At 43.4% G+C, this 18,466-nt stretch overlaps 1 protein-coding gene and 1 long non-coding RNA gene across 4 annotated transcripts in view; one reads left to right on the top strand and one right to left on the bottom strand.

The window, feature by feature from the left end:
* LOC142582022 (uncharacterized) overlaps nucleotides 1-3,800 on the bottom strand; it is a 119,466-nt gene extending 115,666 nt beyond the window's left edge. Inside the window, exon 1 of the mRNA XM_075691447.1 lies at nucleotides 3,575-3,800. Coding sequence (XP_075547562.1) covers nucleotides 3,575-3,719 — 145 coding nt within the window. The 5' untranslated portion in view covers nucleotides 3,720-3,800. The remainder of the gene's footprint in view (nucleotides 1-3,574) is intronic.
* A 299-nt stretch (nucleotides 3,801-4,099) lies between these two features.
* The window catches only part of LOC142582008 (uncharacterized), a 40,173-nt gene continuing 25,806 nt past the window's right edge, over nucleotides 4,100-18,466 (top strand). For 2 of the 3 annotated variants that reach the window (XR_012828361.1, XR_012828358.1), the window contains exons 1-2: nucleotides 4,100-4,192; nucleotides 6,347-6,428. This is a non-coding gene — a long non-coding RNA (uncharacterized LOC142582008). Of the gene's footprint in view, nucleotides 4,193-5,134; nucleotides 6,429-18,466 lie in introns of those variants that run through there. The other variant, XR_012828356.1, reaches the window with a different exon arrangement.

Below are 18,466 nucleotides of genomic sequence, written 5' to 3'. Positions count from 1 at the left end.
ACTGCAATTTAATTAGTTTTACAGAATTTCCAGATGGGAATATGCAGTTTTAACATTCAGATAAGGATGTCAGACTGGATTTTGCCATCTGAAGAATGTGCCTACAATACTTGGCCACAGTGATAATTGCTGTAAGCACAAGTACAGCATGAGATGTCTTTTGGCAGGGAATCACCCATTCCTTTCAAAAAGAGGCCTTTGTGGCTGGACACACAAGAGTAGCCATAGGGGACGCAGATGAGGGAAAGCTAGTAAGTAGAAGGTTCTTAAGATATGAGAATTAGTGTGCACAGTAAGCGAAAGTAATGAATGGGCAGCGATTATTGCTCATAAAAAGGTGTGGCTTAACTAATCCCAGCTTTTCAATTTCCCTCACCCTACCCAAATACCTAATTATTTGCCTTCCCCATTGAGGCGGGAAAGTGAGCTATATAAACTCTCTCAAGACAAGCAATTGTTGCCCTAACGAAGACAAATCTTGACAAAACGATGTTTCCAGGCTGAGGCTGCCCTTGTTGGGCCACTGCTGATAACTTGAAGTCTCCATCTTCCTGTAAACCCCTTTTTGTTAGCATAGAGAGAGGGATTTGACAAATGCCAATGTAGAAATAAATATGTCTATTGACGTCATATATACAAGTTACTGAGTATAATACTGCAGCACCACACATAACTTTAATGATCAAGATCTGCGACAGAACCAAGCCTTATAACACATTATTTGAGACAAGTCTGCAAGTACTGTAAAGACAAGGCAATGTTAATTTGATGACTGCAAGTCGTGCAAAAAATTAGGTGCTCCACATGCTCCCTCAGTAACCAGCACTGCAGTGCAGCAACAAAGCAGAGGAACATTTGGGTGGAACAGGTTCCAGGAATACCATAAAATACTAAGAAAGTTCCAACATAAAACTGAGAATCAGAAAAACGCAGACTCTACTTGGGTACTGGGCTCCATGGCAGGTGCACAGAATCTGAAAATGTACTATGGGATTCGGCGCTTGCATGCAGCAACAATAGTCCCCTCAAACTTGTTTCAAACAAACGATAAATGCTGCATGCAGATGGGATGTATGAAAAATTCACAAGCAAGCAAGCAAGACAGTTCATAGACAACAGCCTTGGGTTGCACTTTTGCCAAGATAACGCGTCAAGCGTTATAGCAAATGGAGCTATAGGATATAGCAACAAGTAACACACACAAGTTCTTGAAGCCCTGTCTGCATTTTCTTTGGAGCCCAGAAGAAATAAAACCATGACAGCTATTTTTATAAAAAGAATTGAACTGGTATTTCTGAATATGCTCAAGAACTCCATTGGAGATGTTGCATTTAAATCATTCAAGTTCCCTTTCAATTAATGACTTAAGCTCCTAATAAAAACACCTTGAGTTGCCCAGGAGGACACACAACAATAATTTATTGGCTGCATTCATGTAGCACACATAGTTTTAAAAGCTTGGGACACAACTGAAGCACCCTGCATAGAAATTTGTTATACTCAGCATGCTTCTGAATAACCTGAATGAATGTGGGGGCAGCCTGTTCGCTGGGTTGACTGAAGTCAAGCATTGCTTTGATTATATTAGAAATTATGCTGGTGAATATTTTTTGTAATACCAAAAGTAAGATGATGGGCCTATATTTCTTAAATTTTTCACATATCCCTTATTATGATTTTATATAACGTCAGCATTCTTTCAAATCTCTATAAATCTGTATGCCTATGAATAGGTGTCTAAATTCCATGAGCATGCAGAATGAAACTGTTTATTGCTTTTTCTCATTACTAAGTTTTCTGTTATTCAAGGTAAGCTTTCCTAATGCTTGTTTGAACTGAAAAGAGTCCAGAGAAAGCTATACCTCAAGGCAAACAGAAGTTTCCCTATTCAAATACACTTGAAATGCAGAAATGCTGTTAGACAATCGCTCAAACAATTTTGATAGAAATTTGTTTATTTAAGAGAGAAATTTCAATTCTACCAACTCAGAAAGCAGAACTTTGATTTGAGGTGTCAACTCTTTTTTTTTTTTTTTTTGACAGCACTTTCCGAAAAGTAGGCAAGGCCAAAAAAAAAAATTAAGCAAGAAGTTTACTGATTCGTAACTGTTTACCAAAAAGTGATATCGTAATTCTACAAACTACACCTGTTCGAGTATCTCGTGCACCTGCTTGCAGAATTGTGCTCTTTTTTTTTTCTTCCGAGTTAGAGTTGGTACGTCGGTGCTTCAGATTTACTCTCTACAGTTGGCAGATTTTCAACCTTGAAAAAAATTAACAAAGGTTCCTCATTCATTCAATCCGGTCCAGTCGGTGCCGAACAAAACGATTTCTCTGTTCCAGTATATTTATATAGGAGCTCCTTAGGTAAAGCTTCGTTTGTAAGTGGGTTTTAAACATTACGAATTTGTGGGAATAATACTCTTTTTTTTCTTACACAAACCAATTACAGCGAGATTGAAGAGCTTGTGCATTCACGTTAACAGGACCGACCAAGGAAACCTGCTTTGACGGAATATCCATCCTGTTCGTGCTTGCAGCTGCTCCAAGCTTGAACGCGAAAAGTAAATGGCGATCGAAAGGAACGTCAAAGTGCGACCATCCACGCAAAACACTTTCCCTTGTCACTCAATAACAGCACAACGTGCCCGATCCTTTGATACAAGCTGCCGAAACAAGACAGCACCAGCGGACACTTTTTGGTCAAGTAAAAAAATATGCAACACCATACATAAAGCCCGATTCGGTCAACAAGAAAAGTCTACAACGCGTACCACGATGTCGGAAGAATTGGCACGCGGAAGGCGCGAGTATGCAGCTGTTACGATCACAGGCACCGCAGATTCGATTGCATAGCTATGGCTTACGGGAGAAAGCTATGCGCAATCACAACCGCGACCTCTTGGCAGCAAACGTAAAGTGAGCAGAAAGGGATAAAACAGCTATTCGAGTGCAGCCGGAAACGCGCTTTCTGTTTATTTTTAGCGGAAACGCTGCCTTCTGTTTCCTTTATATTTCTTTGCCGAGCTATAAAACTATGGACAGCTGCATGTTCGATGCAAATAGGCACACTACCGACCCCGCACACAGGCATGATCGCACACGTTGAACGGCCTTCAGAAATCAAAGCGCGACAATAAGGAGACAGAAATAGCTGCGCGCTGGCAAGATGATCAACCAGCGGAACGATTTTCTGTTTCACTTATGTCGAGAGCAGCCGCCGCAGACAGCGAAAGCGTAAAACGAGAGCGAAACACAAGGAGGATGCCGGTCGGCAAGTCGGTCTACAGGTCACATTTTATCACTCAAACACACACAAGTAGTTGCTTTTCTGAAAAAAAGAGGGGAAATACAAAAAATAAAACCCCACTACGCCAGCAAGGTGCGCGTATCTTAGCAACGTGGTGGGTAACAGCGGCGGCGTGACGAACGAGATGCCGTTTAGAATGGCTCATCATTCGGCGGAGTTGAAATAAAGTCTACGGCGATGGGATGACTAATTTCGGTCATCGCAAACACACTGCAATTAAGTCAGACAAATCTCCGAAAGAAAAATGTAGTGGGTGTGACTTACTATAGTTGTAGTCCTCTTGAGAAAACATGTTGTCCGCGAGGAAACTTCGGTCGATCTCCTGCTTGATTTCCATTAAACCTCCTGTAAAGGGTAGGAGCTCGGTGTCCATTTTTAATAATAAATCCTCAGTGAGATCGGTTATCATATAGCATGCTAACGACGCACACCGGCAAGCACAAACAGTGAGACGTCCACAACATGGACGACGCTATTCTAAAGTTCAGTAACTAACGGCGCTGAGATCGTGAGCCAGTGGTATCATCATCAATTAACTTCGAAGATTGAAATATGATCGCAGAAAGCAGCAGAAAGTAAAATTTACTTTCTTCCATGAAATGTCTCACTATATAATGAGAAACTCTATGCTTTGTTCACCTTATGTATTGAAAAAACAAATGTTTTTTTTTCTTTATTCTCTCCCCCCCCCCTCCCAATTCGCCAACCGCACGGGCGTATGCGGGCGTCGCGACAGCCGCTCTGGTACTTAGTTGGTTCTTTATTCTATGTTGGTACTTTTCTATAGATTCTATAGTTGCTTCTTTATTCTGTTGTCTCCCCCCCCCCCCCCCCAATTCGCCAACCGCACGGGCGTATGCGGGCGTCGCGACAGCCGCTCTGGTACTCGGTTGGTTCTTTATTCTATGTTGGTACTTTTCTATGGATTCTATAGTTGCTTCTTTATTCTGTTCTGTGGTGATACCTGATGCTTGTGATACTTCAGTACTGCAGTTTGGCTCATGGAGGAAAGAAACAAAGTGGCTGATTATTTATTCTATTAATTTGATGTCAGCTGCGGATGCTCCTGTTCAACGTAACACAAATTCATAGTATTTGACGAAGCTTGTTTTTATCACGTTGAGTACGGGTTCTAATTTCGGCTAAACAGCAAACGCAGACGGTGAGATCCAATTCCACGACCTACTGTGTAGGTCGTGTCCAATTCAAACAAGATGCGCGCACGCCTGAAAACGCGCAATCTCACGCAGACCAAATTTTAAATAGCCATCGTGTCATTCTGAACTTTGTTTGCAATCCATATGTAACTACATGCCATGTGTATTATTTTTACATTATCTTTTGAGTATTTGTAGCGTAGTGTAAGATTGTTCTAGCTATATTGAGAATAATGGCGATGTCCGCGATGAGAATATGCTCTTTTGTCACTTTTTTCGCCCAGTTTTTCCTGCCGTCAAGCAGTTTCACAGGTTGATCGTAAATGCCCAGAGGAGGTTAGCGCTTGGAGCTGTCGACAGATATGCCTTCTTCACAGGTTATGCGGTTCAGTTTACCAGTGACGTTACCGTATTAGACATTACAGCAGGACCACTATCCAGATTCTAGCAAAACTCCCCGCTGTTACAGCCGGAAAGGAGGAAAGTCGACTTATGAACCGCTCGGGACACGTTTGCAGTTCTATATATTATTTTCCACTTCCCTGGGGCCGGTCGCTTTCTTTCTGTGGCTTTATTTGTACGTGAAGATGACTGTGAGTGTGTTGGTTAACTCTTATTAATTGCAGGCGGCCGTGGGGGGGGGGGGGGGGACCGCCTTTGTTGCTCAGTGGCTATGGTGTTGGGCTGCTGAGCACGAGGTCGCGGGATCGAATCCCGGCCACGGCGGCCGCATTTCGATGGGGGCGAAATGCGAAAACACCCGTGTGCTTAGATTTAGGTGCACGTTAAAGAACCCTAAGTGGTCAAAATTTCCGGAGTCCTCCACTACGGCGTGCCTCATAATCAGAAAGTGGTTTTGGCACGTAAAACCCCAAATATTATTATTTATAATAATAACCCACCCATTTATAATATAGCCTTTAAAATAACAATTGCACTTCAAGAAACTTCGTGTTACCTCGAAGAATTGTTCACAGAAGTGATGACCTTGTATGGTATACAGAGTGTCCCAACTATCATGCACCAAGATTTTAAAATATGCAAATGCCACGCAGCTGGACAGAACTAAGGTAATGTTTACCGTCGCTTGGAGATACTCGGATTATTTTTTGCATGCTGCGGAATTACATAATTAGTCTTAATTAATTAATCAACTTCTCAAGTATTTAAGTGACAAGTGTCAATGAGAAAATTGTAGAGCAACATGAAAAACTCCTTATACAGCTTTCTGTTGCTCAGTACGTGTTACATAAAAGTGTTTTTCAGAGTGTGGAAGAAGCCCGTGAACACACGCAAAATTGCCGCGCAACTGGCTGCTCGAGGCACTTTGTGTGTATTTGAGGGCACTTCAGTTACACTTGAAGAAACTACGTGTTACCCCAAAAAATTTTTCACTAAGTGACGACCTTATATGAGTATATTCAAGACCTCATAGTAGGAGACTGCAATTTCACAGCCTTAGTTCCCTTGCACCACTGACAGACGCCAGTCTCTCGGTGGTGCAATCTTCCTTTGTGTAATTGCACAATATAATCCAAGTTTATTTCTCTATGTGGTACAGTTTGGACATCACAAAGAGCGGACGCGTAGCAAAATATGTACTGTATAATAGTCTTGGCAAATATGATTGTCTTATACTTCGCTATTACTAATACTGCTTTAGCGAAATGCGAAAACACCTGTGTACTTAGATTTAGGTGCACGTTAAAGAACCCCGGGTGGTCCAAATTTTCGGAGCCCTCCACTATGGGGTGCCGCATAATCAGAAAGTGGTTTTGGCACATAGAACCCCACAATTTTTTACTAATACTGCTTCGCCTTTTCGGCGAAACTGCAGCCTCCCTTTTTTAAATTATTATTATAATTCTTTTACTTATAGTCCGAGTGTAAGTGCTTCTGCGCGTGCCTGCTGTTGATACTGATTTCGAGTGAATCCGGCTTGGCCTCATTTAAATTACTGAGTGAGTTTTATATGTTTATGAACTCTGCATGCAAGTGGTGATGTTTCCATCTCTAATAAATGTTGTAAATTATTAGAAGAGTTCTTTTTTGATGAGTCATTAGCATTGCTTACTGGGAAGAGTAGCAATTCTAATATATCAGACAGCTATCATTCGCATGCAGACTTTGCTGAAGGGGTCACTGAGGTCTGCAGGTATTTTTTTTTTTCAGGGTAAAAAAAAAAAAGCACGCAAAGCAATTTGAAGCAAGGTGAACACACAGAAACATATTCATTCTCTAGGCATAGGCTATCCATACCATTAGTAATAATTGTTATTTGGCTACCTCCTTCTCTTTAAAAGATATAATAAGCTTTGTCCTGTGTATATATTTAAATATATTGTGTCTGCATATGGTGTTCACAGTGGAAATTTTGAAAAAATGTTGAAGTGAAAAAATATGGATGAGGTAGCCGCTGTTGGTGCTCCTAACAAGCTTGTCCTCCTGTTGTCAGGATTTGCAGAAATAAAGCGAAAGTATGAATTAAAAGGCATACACGTCCATGCCAACAATGATACGGTAAGCTTTTAGCAATATTAAAGTTTTAAGTGAAAAGGTAGAGGCAACTCAAAAGAAAGCTCAAATGATGTGAGTGACAGAACTCTGGTATTGACACTTTAGGGGTGGAGGGGGGTTGGGGAGTTTAGTTTTCGGCATCGCCAGAGGGGGGAGCAGAGCACCCCTTCCCCCAGATAAATAAGGGGGGGGGGGGGGCTAGGAACCCGGAGCCTCCTGTAGTCAGTGCCCATGAGCGGAGAGACTGATGCAGCAAGCTGTAGTGTATTGTCTTGTCTATTGTGTGCGTGTGTCCGTGCTACAAGTTCCCCAGAGCACCTTCTGGACCTCGCTAATCAATTTTACTGGGTTTAACATCCCTGATGTCTGGCCCCTGTGATGCAAACAGCATGCTTGTGTAATATGTTTGCCCGTCTTCTACATACTATTCCCACAGTCCTTTGATGAACGCACTAGAGGCGTTCTGCTGTAATTTGTATCTACAAGTTGTATGTCACCAAATGCAGCAATGTTATTTTTTCGATAATGTTCTTTTTTGTCAGAGCTGAAACCACCATGTGACTAATTCAAAACAAGAGAAAGGTTCACACGAAGATGGAAGCTTGAAGTGACTAACAGTACTAGAAGAAGGAATGCTGCTGAAGCCAACATTTCAACAAGGAGCTTGTCTTCATCAAGGCAGCAACTGCCCTGACGAAGACAAGTTTCGTTATTTTAATGTTGGCTTCAGCGACATTCCTCTTTCTCGCACTGTTAATTGTGCGAATACCTTTGTTGCATGGGCAGAGCACTGGTGCCCATAAAACAAAGTTATTGAGTAGTCAGCACCACATGCACCGTCGCATGTACCCATTGGATATAGATTTGTTGACCGAATTGATAACTGTCGCACATACGACAAAGAGATAGTTGCACAAAGTACCTCCCAGCTTTGTTGCTGGTAACATGTAGATACATGCCACCCTGAAGAGAGGTCGTGAGCTGAGTAAGCCTATGGTTGTTCATGAACCTGCAGGGCATGTCCTGTGTGGTCGGGTTTGGTGTGGTGCCACTGTTGGAATTTTATCAGCCAATTCACTGACCCCCGTTTTAATGTGTTCTGGCAACAAATAACATTCCAAATCACTGGCTGTTTGAAAAAATTCATTGCATTAATGTGTGGTGACACTGTTTTGTGATTATGCTCCATTTTTATGCTCCCGATTATTCTTAAGTGAATTTTCTTGCATTAGCAATCACTGCAATTTTGTTGTTGCAATGCACGACTTTCACTATGCCACCAGTGTTGCCAACTGTCCTGAATTTAGCGAGACAGTCCCAACGTTAGCGTAAACGTCCCAAGTTGGGATGGCAGAATGTCGTGAATTTTCCTTCTCTTAGTTGCTGAACAACAATCAATAAACCAGATTTCCTTTATATAAATGCCGGCAACTCGAACGAACATTCTTCTCTTTTTTTGCATTGCCATAAACATAAAGGCAGTTCAGTTTTTGTTGTGGATTTTGTTATGTTGTAGGCCCTGGCTGTTCACAGTACCTTTATCTGTGTTGGTAGCCATGTTAACCAGGCAAATACAGCACCTTTCTTGTTTTTAAATTGCGATATGGTAGGACTACAAAACTAGGAAACTTTGTTACATGTACAGTCTAGCGGCTCGGGTTCCTGGCAGTGACAGTGTTGGTCATCGTCAGCTGACCCCCCACACCCTCCGCCCCGACTTTGTCCACTCGAAAGTCGGCAGCCCTAAATGCCACTGCTGCTGCAAAGCCCAGTAGTATTAGTCCTTATCGGGCTGAAGGGCAACTATGGTAAGAAGCATGTCGATGTTTGAATGATATAAAACCCACTTAGGCTTTCATATCAAAATGCAGGGAGGAGAAAATATAAGGATTCCACAATTGGAGCGGGATTGAGCGTATGCACCCCTCCCCTAAGTTTCCCGTAAAATTCACTACAAGAGCATTCCCCTCGGCAATCTCAATGTTGCCTTGAACTCAAGTACATTGGGAAAGCGGTGAGAACTTGCGCTTTGAGCATAGTGAAATCTGTTTATTTGGGAATGAAGTCAGAGTAATCACAATAATTTATTTTCCAGTGACTCAACAGCCTTACATAAACCACAACGAATAGTTTTTGAAACATGCATTGCACTCTCAAAAAGTTAGTAACTTGTGCCTTATCACATAAGCAACCATATGGGGATCTTTTTCCCAAAAGGAATAATAATGGAAGTTATCTTTCTCAACGTGCTAAACTTATGACAGATTTTATAGTACACTGATGATATTCCTGTGTAGTCTTCGCCTCTTTTTCTCCCTTCAAGTGCATCCCTACTGTAATGTTTTGTCTCCTTCGAGACTCTAATAAGTTTTATCTCTGATATATTCAAAAGAAACGACTATTCAATAACTTTGAATAGTCGCTTCTTTAATTGAATGTGAATCGAATAGCATGGACTGTTCGATTTTTCATTTGAAATTTCGAATATTCGCACATTCCTACCTTTCCAGTATATCTTGCACTGAAGGTAACGGCAAATGGCCCCTTGCTACGCAGAGTGAATTGTGCTGTTTTGTTGAAGTGAATAGTAGACCGTGAGATCACGTACAGTTGTGCACAATGCTAACAGACACAGGACACAACAGGAATTGTAGCATACATGTTCATGATTAAAAAAAAACTCAGTAATGAGAGCATATATGAAGGCTTGGCAGGATTCTGTTGTTTTGAAGATGTGCCATACAGTGCAAAATGCGCATAACCATTTACATTCTCAGTCACAGAGTCTTTTAATGCCTGTTCCTGAAACACATGGCATGCTGTGCTACTGTTTGCCTGGCAGCTTCACATAATTATCAGCATCCCAAAATTTTTTGCAAATAGTTATAATAATAATAATAATTTTATTTCTGCCTCAAGAAATACAGACAGGGGAGCTGCAGTAAAAGTGGTCATAAAGAGCTTGACTCAGCCGCAGCCCCGAAATACAAAGCAGCAGTGACAGGCAATTTCATCACAGACTTCATGTTAAAAATGTATATATATAACAGTATAGCAAGAACATAAGATGACCAAACAAAATCTTATCTGCACTTAAGTGCACACAAACCAAATTACTTTGTCATAAGCATGATTACACTTATGTAATCACGCTTGTGAATATGCTTTACATTCAAGCAGCATTTCTGAAAACTGTGAAGGGCACAGGTGCAAGAAAACAGCGTGTGAACTTAAGTTTTGCCAAATCAGCAGAGAACAATATGTTAGTGCTTGATTATTTATTTGCAAAGTATACATTTGGGCTAATTGGTATTGAACACTTCAGGAACTGCATTGCTTTAGTGAATTGGGGCCCTGCATACACAGAAAACACAGCTGAGTGTGCTTACCGCAAATTCCTGGAAATATTTCTTCCATTATACAATGACTGCTTCCATGTTGTTGGCATAACGCCATGTAAGAATGCTCATCAGCCCAGGATGACCTGTCACCTTACACGACTCGTGAAAAAGAAACACCAGATGTTTGCAACATTCATTAAATCTAGGGATGTGGACGTACTAGTGGGGTACAAATAACTACGCAACCATTTGAACAGAGAAATTAGGGTAGCTAGGATCACTTTCTACAACAACCTATTCGATAAGCAACTTTCTAGCAATGCCAAAGAAAAATGTAGGTGCCTAAACTTGCTTTTAAATAGTAACACACAAAACAGGAACATAGCAAGTTTAATGATCGATGGTGAGGAAACGTTAGGTTCACACCTCGCTAACTCGTGTAATAAATTTTTCTCCAAAGTAGGCCATAGCCACTTCAATGCTGACATCTCTGGTTTTCTAGGCGATAAACTAATAGCTCCCATTATTTTAGACCAATGGAAGTTTTCACAGTGTGCAGAAACTTAAAGGATACCTGTAGTCTTGACATGTACAATATTCAAAGTCGTCCGGTGAAATGTATTCTCGACATAATTATGCCATGCCGAACGTATATATTTAACACTGCACTTATGAGAGCTCAATTCCCTGCTGATATGCAGCTAGCGAGAGCAGCCCTGATTTATAAAGAAGGGGATACATACAAACACTTCAGGAAAGTATAGGTCAGTGTCTATACTTCCATATTTTTCTAAGGACTTGGAACAACTAATCTGCATTTGTCTTCACAACTTTCTTAAACATTCTGAAATAACTGATTGCCAATATGGCTTTACACAAAACAGGTCTATGGAGCATGTACTACTTGTTCAAAAGAATACATATTAAAGAATTTCGAGACACAGCTCCCAACTCTTGGCATTTTTGTTGATTTCAGTAAAGCTTTCGACTGCTTAAATCGCAATATTCTTTTTGCAAAATTGGAGTTCTATGTCATACATGGGCACGCCCTCAACCTAATTAAATCATGTGGGTTTGCAGTCTCAATCAATCATGATTAATCATTGCTCTTCACAGATTCAGAATTTCGAATGATGTCCCTCAGGGTAGTATTTTGGGGCCACTCTTGTTCAATAAATAAATGATATCACTAACATCAATACCCATGCAAAATACTTTATACATGCAGACAACACCAGCCTATTCTCTTCCAATGATATACAAAGGTTAGCGGGTACCACAAACCGTATGCTCTCATCACTTGCCACATGGTCATCAGTTAATTCACTAAAGATAAACGAAAAGAAAACTAATTCAGTACTCTTTCTCCCTAAAAGAATAGTATTTTACCGCCCCTCATTTATACCTCAGTGTAACTATGATCAAGTATGTGGACACCTTCAACTCACTGGAGGTAACGTTTAGCAGTACGATGTCACGGGATGCCCATGTTAATAATCTTTCTTGAACACTTTCTAGAATCATCGGAATTACTTTGCGTAACAGTCATATTTTGCTTACGAGGTAACGTTTAGCAGTACGATGTCATGGGATGCCCATGTTAATAATCTTTCTTGAAAACTTTCTAGAATCATCGGAATTACTTTGCATAACAGGCATATTTTGCTTGCCAAAGCTAAGTTACATTGTATTATGCATTTATTCCCACCTAAGCTGTTTTCTCATTGTCTGGGGCAACACAACAATGTCTAATATTCTGAAACTCCAAACCTAGCAAAAGAAAATGCTGCACATTATTGTCAATGGATTGTACGATTTGCATACTAGGCATGTTTACCTACATTATGATATTGCACCTGTCAACAAATTATTTGACTACAGATTTGCATACATTTATAAAACAATAAGAAAAAATGATTCATTTCTCAAATTGTTACACTTCCATGTTGCCATTCATAATATGACATCAAAGTAATTTTGTATTGCCAAAGTGTAGAACTAACTATGGGTTTTCTAGTTAAGCTATACTGTGCCAAAGTTCTTGAATACATCATTTCATGACCGACTAAATACTATGTCATTGTCTGCCATCCGGAAGAGCTTTATTCAGCAATCTGTGCTATCGTGATGTCAAATGTTAACTTTCACTGTGCCTCTCTGTGTTATAATATTACAATTACTTGCATTACTCTAAAATTATAGTTTTAGAATAGGGGCCCCAAAGAAATAGCGTCCAAGCCACTGCGCATGCGCGAGACGCAAACTGCGTTTGGGTTTTGCGTCGGGCATGCTATTTCACTGATTTAGCGGGACCCCAAAATATTTGCATAACCAGCTAGCACCAAACTGGGTTCGATTCGGGGTAACGCGTGAAGTTCACAAGCTGGGAGAAGTAACTGCGGGTGTCACTTTCTCTCAACTAGCGTATGTTATGAAGATTGATTCATTAGACGCCGCTGATTCCGAATTCGATTGGGAATTTCATCGCTCGTAGGCCTAACGCGGCTTAGCTTGGCTGGTGAAGGCACGTAAAGTTGGTTACTCAAAACTAAGCGGAACTAATTGTTTGCTGTTTATAGAATAACCTCTAAATTGTAATTAAACGTGAAAACGTGAAATACAAAATTACTATTATCATAAAGTGGTATATTTAATAATTTCTAGTAGCTTTCCTTTGACGCTGTAGTGGCGCTGTCAGCGCAAAACATGGTAAGGTAAGGTGCGTGTCAGGAGAACAAGGTAAGGGATACGAAAACTCAAAAGCTGGTGGGATGAAGATGTTAAGAAGGCCATAAGAAACGTCGGGAAGCCTCCAGGGAACACAGATATTCGAAAAGTAAGGGAGAACCTGAAGCAGAAGTATAGAGAAAATGGGTAAACTACACAAAATGCAGAAGGGAAGCATCCTATTTGATCAACGAGGAAATCAAGACAAAAGGGTCCCAATGGCTGTCAGAAGTAAGTAATAAAAAGATAAACGGGCAGCTAGGAAATTCTGGCGACATTTGAACTCCTTGGGTAATAGGACAAGCCTAGAGCAGAGGTATATAGTAACAGCTCAAGGTACTTGGTTAAAATCAGAGGAGGCAATGGAGCATATAGGAACCATGATGAGGGGAAAATTTACAGAACGGAGAACTGGTGCATGCAGTATGTCGGAGAGGGATAGCCCGGTCAATCCACTCCTTTCGCTTGGACAAACAGAGTGGGAAAGGGCCGAGAAGAGGGTACCAAGTAGCGCATCGGCATGCCCGGATGGTATTCCAATTATGTTAAAGAAATTGGGCCCGAAATCTAAGAAAGCATTAAGGGAGGTGGTGAGCAAGGAAGGAAGGAAAAAGTGGAGAAGGAAAGGCAGGGAGGTTAACCAGTTTAGCTTAACCGGTTCGCTACCCTACACATGGGAGAGGGATGGGGGAGATGAAAGATGGGGAAGGGGGGGAGAGAGCACATAGCACAACACGCACACATCGTCCGTTGGAGTCCATCAATCTGGCATGGTACGTGATATCACTGGCACAGCCGCTTGTCCAATCCCGTCTCTTTCAAAAACCGAAGTAGTCCCTTCGTCGCCTTCACCTGCAATGTCTTCTGTCGGTGGCATGTCAAAATCGTGTCAAGGGACAATGGTCTAGTGTCAAGGTGCGCTAGAACAGATGCCAGGGACTGTCGCTGAACATTATATTCAGAACAGTCGCACAGAATGTGTTCCAGCGTCTCCTCGCAAAGAAGGCATTGCAGAGAGCGTTGTCGGCCATTCCAATGCGGATGGAGTAAGATTTTGTGAAAGCCACCCCTAGCCATAAGCGATAAAGCAGAGTCGCCTCTCTTCGGCGGAGTCCAGTTGGCATATAGAGATGCATCAAAGAGGGCAGGTGGTATTGACGGTTGGTCTGGTTGGTCTGGCCTGTTTGGTGTGCACCATAGAGAGAGCGTGATCTCCTGTGCAAGCACTCGAAGTCTGCTAGCTGCGTCGGATCGTGAAAGCGGTATGACCTCTTCTTGTGCGTCTTCAAGAGCTGCCCGAGCGGCATTATCGGCGTCTTCGTTTCCATTGACGCCGCAGTGACTTGGCAGCCACTGAAATGTCACGTGGTGTCCTTTCTCCTGTGATGTATGGAGTAGGCATCTAATATCGAATACGAGCTGTTCGAATGGCCCGCGACGCAGAGCTGATAGTACAGATTGTAGGGCTGCCTTTGAGTCGCTGAAGATTGACCATTGTCGAGGTGGCTCCCGATTGACGAAACGAAGTGCAGCGCAAAGAGCAGCTAGTTCAGCAGATGTCGATGTTGGGTGGTCAGTCCTAAAGCTGATGGTAGTAGCTTTTGCTGGGACAACCACAGCACCGGACGAACACTGGATGTTTGTGGACCCATCAGTATAAATGTGTTCACTGTCCGCGTACCTCTCGTGCAGAAGAAGCAGAGACAGTTGTTTCAGCACTGGCGACGACAGTTAAGACTTTTTCCCAATTCCTGGTACACTGAGATGGACTTGGGGCTGATAAGACACCAAGGTGGTATGAATGGTTTAGATGCAGCGGTGAAGCCCGAGGAAAGTTTGTCGTTGTACTTGATGACAGTTTTAGAGAATGATGATTGGTGCCTGTCTGAAGGTAGTGCTACAAGGTGGTGATAGGGGGCACGTGCAAAATCTGGTGTGCGTTCTCAGGGCTTCCACCGAAATGTGAGTTCACATTGGACGGTCCCGAGCAATCGCAAGAGTTGCCTCTGTTGACGTGCATCTGGGCAAACCAAGGCAGACTCTGAGTGCTTGAGCTTGTGCTGCCTGCAGAACACGAATATTTGTCTTGCAGGTATTGTTCAGTACAGGTAGACTATATCTTAGAAAGCCGAGAAAGAGCTCTGTAGAGTTTAAGCATTGTGTCTACTGACATCCCCCACGTCTTTCCTGTCAAGTATTTAAACAACTGGGAAGTTGCTATCAGGCACCGTTTCATGTAGGCCACGTGCGGGCTCCAACAGGGGTCTCGGTCAATAATTGCGCCAAGGAATCTGTGGGTTCGGACATAGGAAATGGTCCGCCCGTTGATTGAGATGACGTAAGGCGTCATTGGTTTGCGAGTAAATGCTACTAGTGCGCATTTTTCTGGTGATATGCTGAGACCCTGTTTACACAAGTAGTTCGCTGTCAAAGTGGCCGCTCTTTGAAGTCGCGCACGTATATGAGGACGTGTGACTGCCGAAGACCAGACACAGCGTATATTGAAATTTTGATGGTAGTTGGCAAGTATTCAGCAAGTCCAACAAGAGCGAGGTTGAATAGCGTCGGGATGAGAGCACCGCCTTGAGGAACGCCCCTGCTGAAACGCCCATGCTGCGTCACATAGTTGGGCCATCGTCAGTTAACACAAAGAATGATCTTGCAGATAGGTAACTTGCAATCCACAAAAAGAAACTCGACCACCTAGGCCAACCGTCTCAAGGGCGTTGAGAATGGCCTCATGTAATACGTTATCGTACGCCCCTTTCACATCTAAGAATAAAGCTGCAGATAAACGCTTACGGGACCGTTCGCGCTGGACATATGAAACGAGATCAACTACATTGTCGATGGAAGAGTGGTCACGTCGGAAACCAGCCATGGAAATCAGATAAATCTTGTAGTATTCAAGGTACCATTCCAGGCGGCCAAGGATCATCCATCCGTTCCATTATCTTTCCTACACAGCTGGCCAGCACTATTGGGTGGTAAGAGGTGAGTTCTAATGGGGATTTGCCCTGCTTTAAGAGTGGCACCAGGCGGCTTACTTTCAATTCGTCAAGAACATTTCCCTCCTGCCATGAGGAGTTGTAAAGGCTCAACAATTCTATCCGTGCGGACTCTCCGAAACAGCACAAGGCCCGGTATGATATACCATCTGGACCCGGAGATGATGAGCGCCTGCAGAGAGCTAGAGCCGCTTCGAGCTCCTCCATTGTAAAAGAAAGGTCCATGCGGCAATCACGGGAATGGAGGGACGTGAGCTGGGACTGGAGGATCTGGACGAGTCGCTTGGTCTGCGATCCGCGCACAAAAGTCTTCTGCGACATCGATGTCTTGCCGCCCTTGGAAAAGCGCCAGCACCTTGAATGGAAAACGCCGTTCCAGAAGGCAACGCAGACCTTGCACCGTTTTCCAAATGTGAGACTGTGGCTTGTGGGGGTCGAGTGTCTGGCAAAACGTTGCCCAACGTTCCGACGCTAATCTATCCATACGACACTGAATCTTCTTTTGCATCCTCCTGGCTGCCCTAAGGTCATGAATTGATTTTGTACGCCGATATCGACGTTCCGCCCGGCGACGAAGAGCTCGAAGTCGCTCTAATTCTATGTCGAAGTCATTTCGCGTGGAAGAGATTGTCATCATGCGAGTGGCGTTTTGCATCGTAATTTTAATCGTTTGCTCTAACCCAGATGGTAGGCCCTCGCGGCAGGCATCTTCCATCTCAGATTTGAAGTTGGCCCATTGAATCGTCCGAATGGTATACCGTGGGCCTGATCTAGACGACAAGCCTTTGATGTTCGATAGGTGGGAATGTGGTCACTTCCATGTGTCTCAGTGTCTGGAAACACTTCACACATCTGGCGAGAGAGTTGGAGACGAAAGCAAGGTCGAGGCAGCTGCCGTATGTCACGCCTCGAAGAAAGGTGGGGCTACCATCGTTCACGAGAGTAAGGACATAGTTGTGGGCGATGCTTGCTAATCTTCGTCCTCTTGCATTTGTCCTTGTACTTCCCCATGCTGGATGGTGTGCATTGAAATCTCCTGATGACCCATGGGGCGAGACAAACACTCAAGATATCCGCAAATCTTTTGGTATCGAAATTGATGGAAAGCGATATATACACACCTATGAGTAAACAAGAGTTTGTTCTTTTTAACTGTGATGCATATATATTGATTGTCGTCGTGGAGCGCACTTGGTTGCAAAACATAGGTGATTTCACAACGAACAAGAATGACGATTTTGCTGCATGCACCATTTGTTGATGACATGATAAATTCGTATCCTGACAGTCTTAGTGGTTTTGACAAGTTGGGCTCACAAATGACGATGAGTGGAAATACATTGGTGTACACAAACTGACGAAAATCTGAAATTCGTGATTTGAGCCCTCTGGCGTTCCACTGGATGACGGACACTGCCTTGACTTCTTTCCGGAAGGATGGGGTATGGGTAGCCATCTTTCTAGTTGAGGGATGCAAGCACTGGGCTTAAGGCGTCCAGCACTTTAAGTGCGTTTTGAGCAGAGGGTGTCCCCATGTCCACTAAAATTGCTCGAACGGCCTCCATGAGAGAACGTAGCTCCGAGATGACTTGACGGTCTGTTTTAGGTGAATCATCCATAGAAGGATCAGGTGGGGCCCCGACCTTCCGCGGTTCCTTCGCAAGGGAGCGGCTCAGTAGCATAGGCCATTCCTCTAAAGATAGTCTTTTCTGCTTCCTTCGTGGAAGTGGTGGGCCTTTTCGCGGCACGGCTAACAGGCACCGCAGTGGAGTGGGTACTGTCACTTCGCGCATGCGCCTTCGAAGACGTACGATGGTGCCGACGCCGACGCCGGACTACTTCGGCTGCCTTCCTGTGGGCCGAATTGTCTCTGGCCATTTGCTTGAGAACCGCGTGCTCCCTCTTGATGCGGGGACAGTCCTTCGACGAGGCCGCGTGAGGGCCGCTACAGTTGGCGCACTTCAGGACCGTGGCACCGAAGGTTTGTTCTGCATGAGGTTCAGCGCAATGGGGACACAGTAACGAGTTGGGACACACGCCCTTGACGTGTCCTAGCCTGAAACTCTGATGGCATTGAAGCGGCTTCTGGATGAATGGTTGAACCGGATGTCGGAAATGTCCGACTTTAACGTGGGATGGGATGCAATCCCCCTTGAATATTACTTTTACGCAGCGCGTATTCCCAAGACGGCGCACTTGCATAATGATCGTGCCTTCGTATGCCGGCTTGATGAGGCTAGGTAAGTCATCATTGGGAATGGCAATGTCAATGTCGTAAATCACACCGGCTATGTATGTGTCGTCGATCGGGACAAAGGGGCGCATTGATGCCGTCTAGCTCTGTGATTTCTTGAAGTTTTCCAAGCGCACTCGCGTTGTACACATCTATGGCGAGTATATTGTTGC

This window comes from Dermacentor variabilis, chromosome 1 (genome assembly GCF_050947875.1).
Source record: "Dermacentor variabilis isolate Ectoservices chromosome 1, ASM5094787v1, whole genome shotgun sequence".
Classification (NCBI taxonomy): Eukaryota; Metazoa; Arthropoda; class Arachnida; order Ixodida; family Ixodidae; genus Dermacentor; species Dermacentor variabilis.
This window is presented reverse-complemented; position numbering and strand designations above follow the sequence as displayed.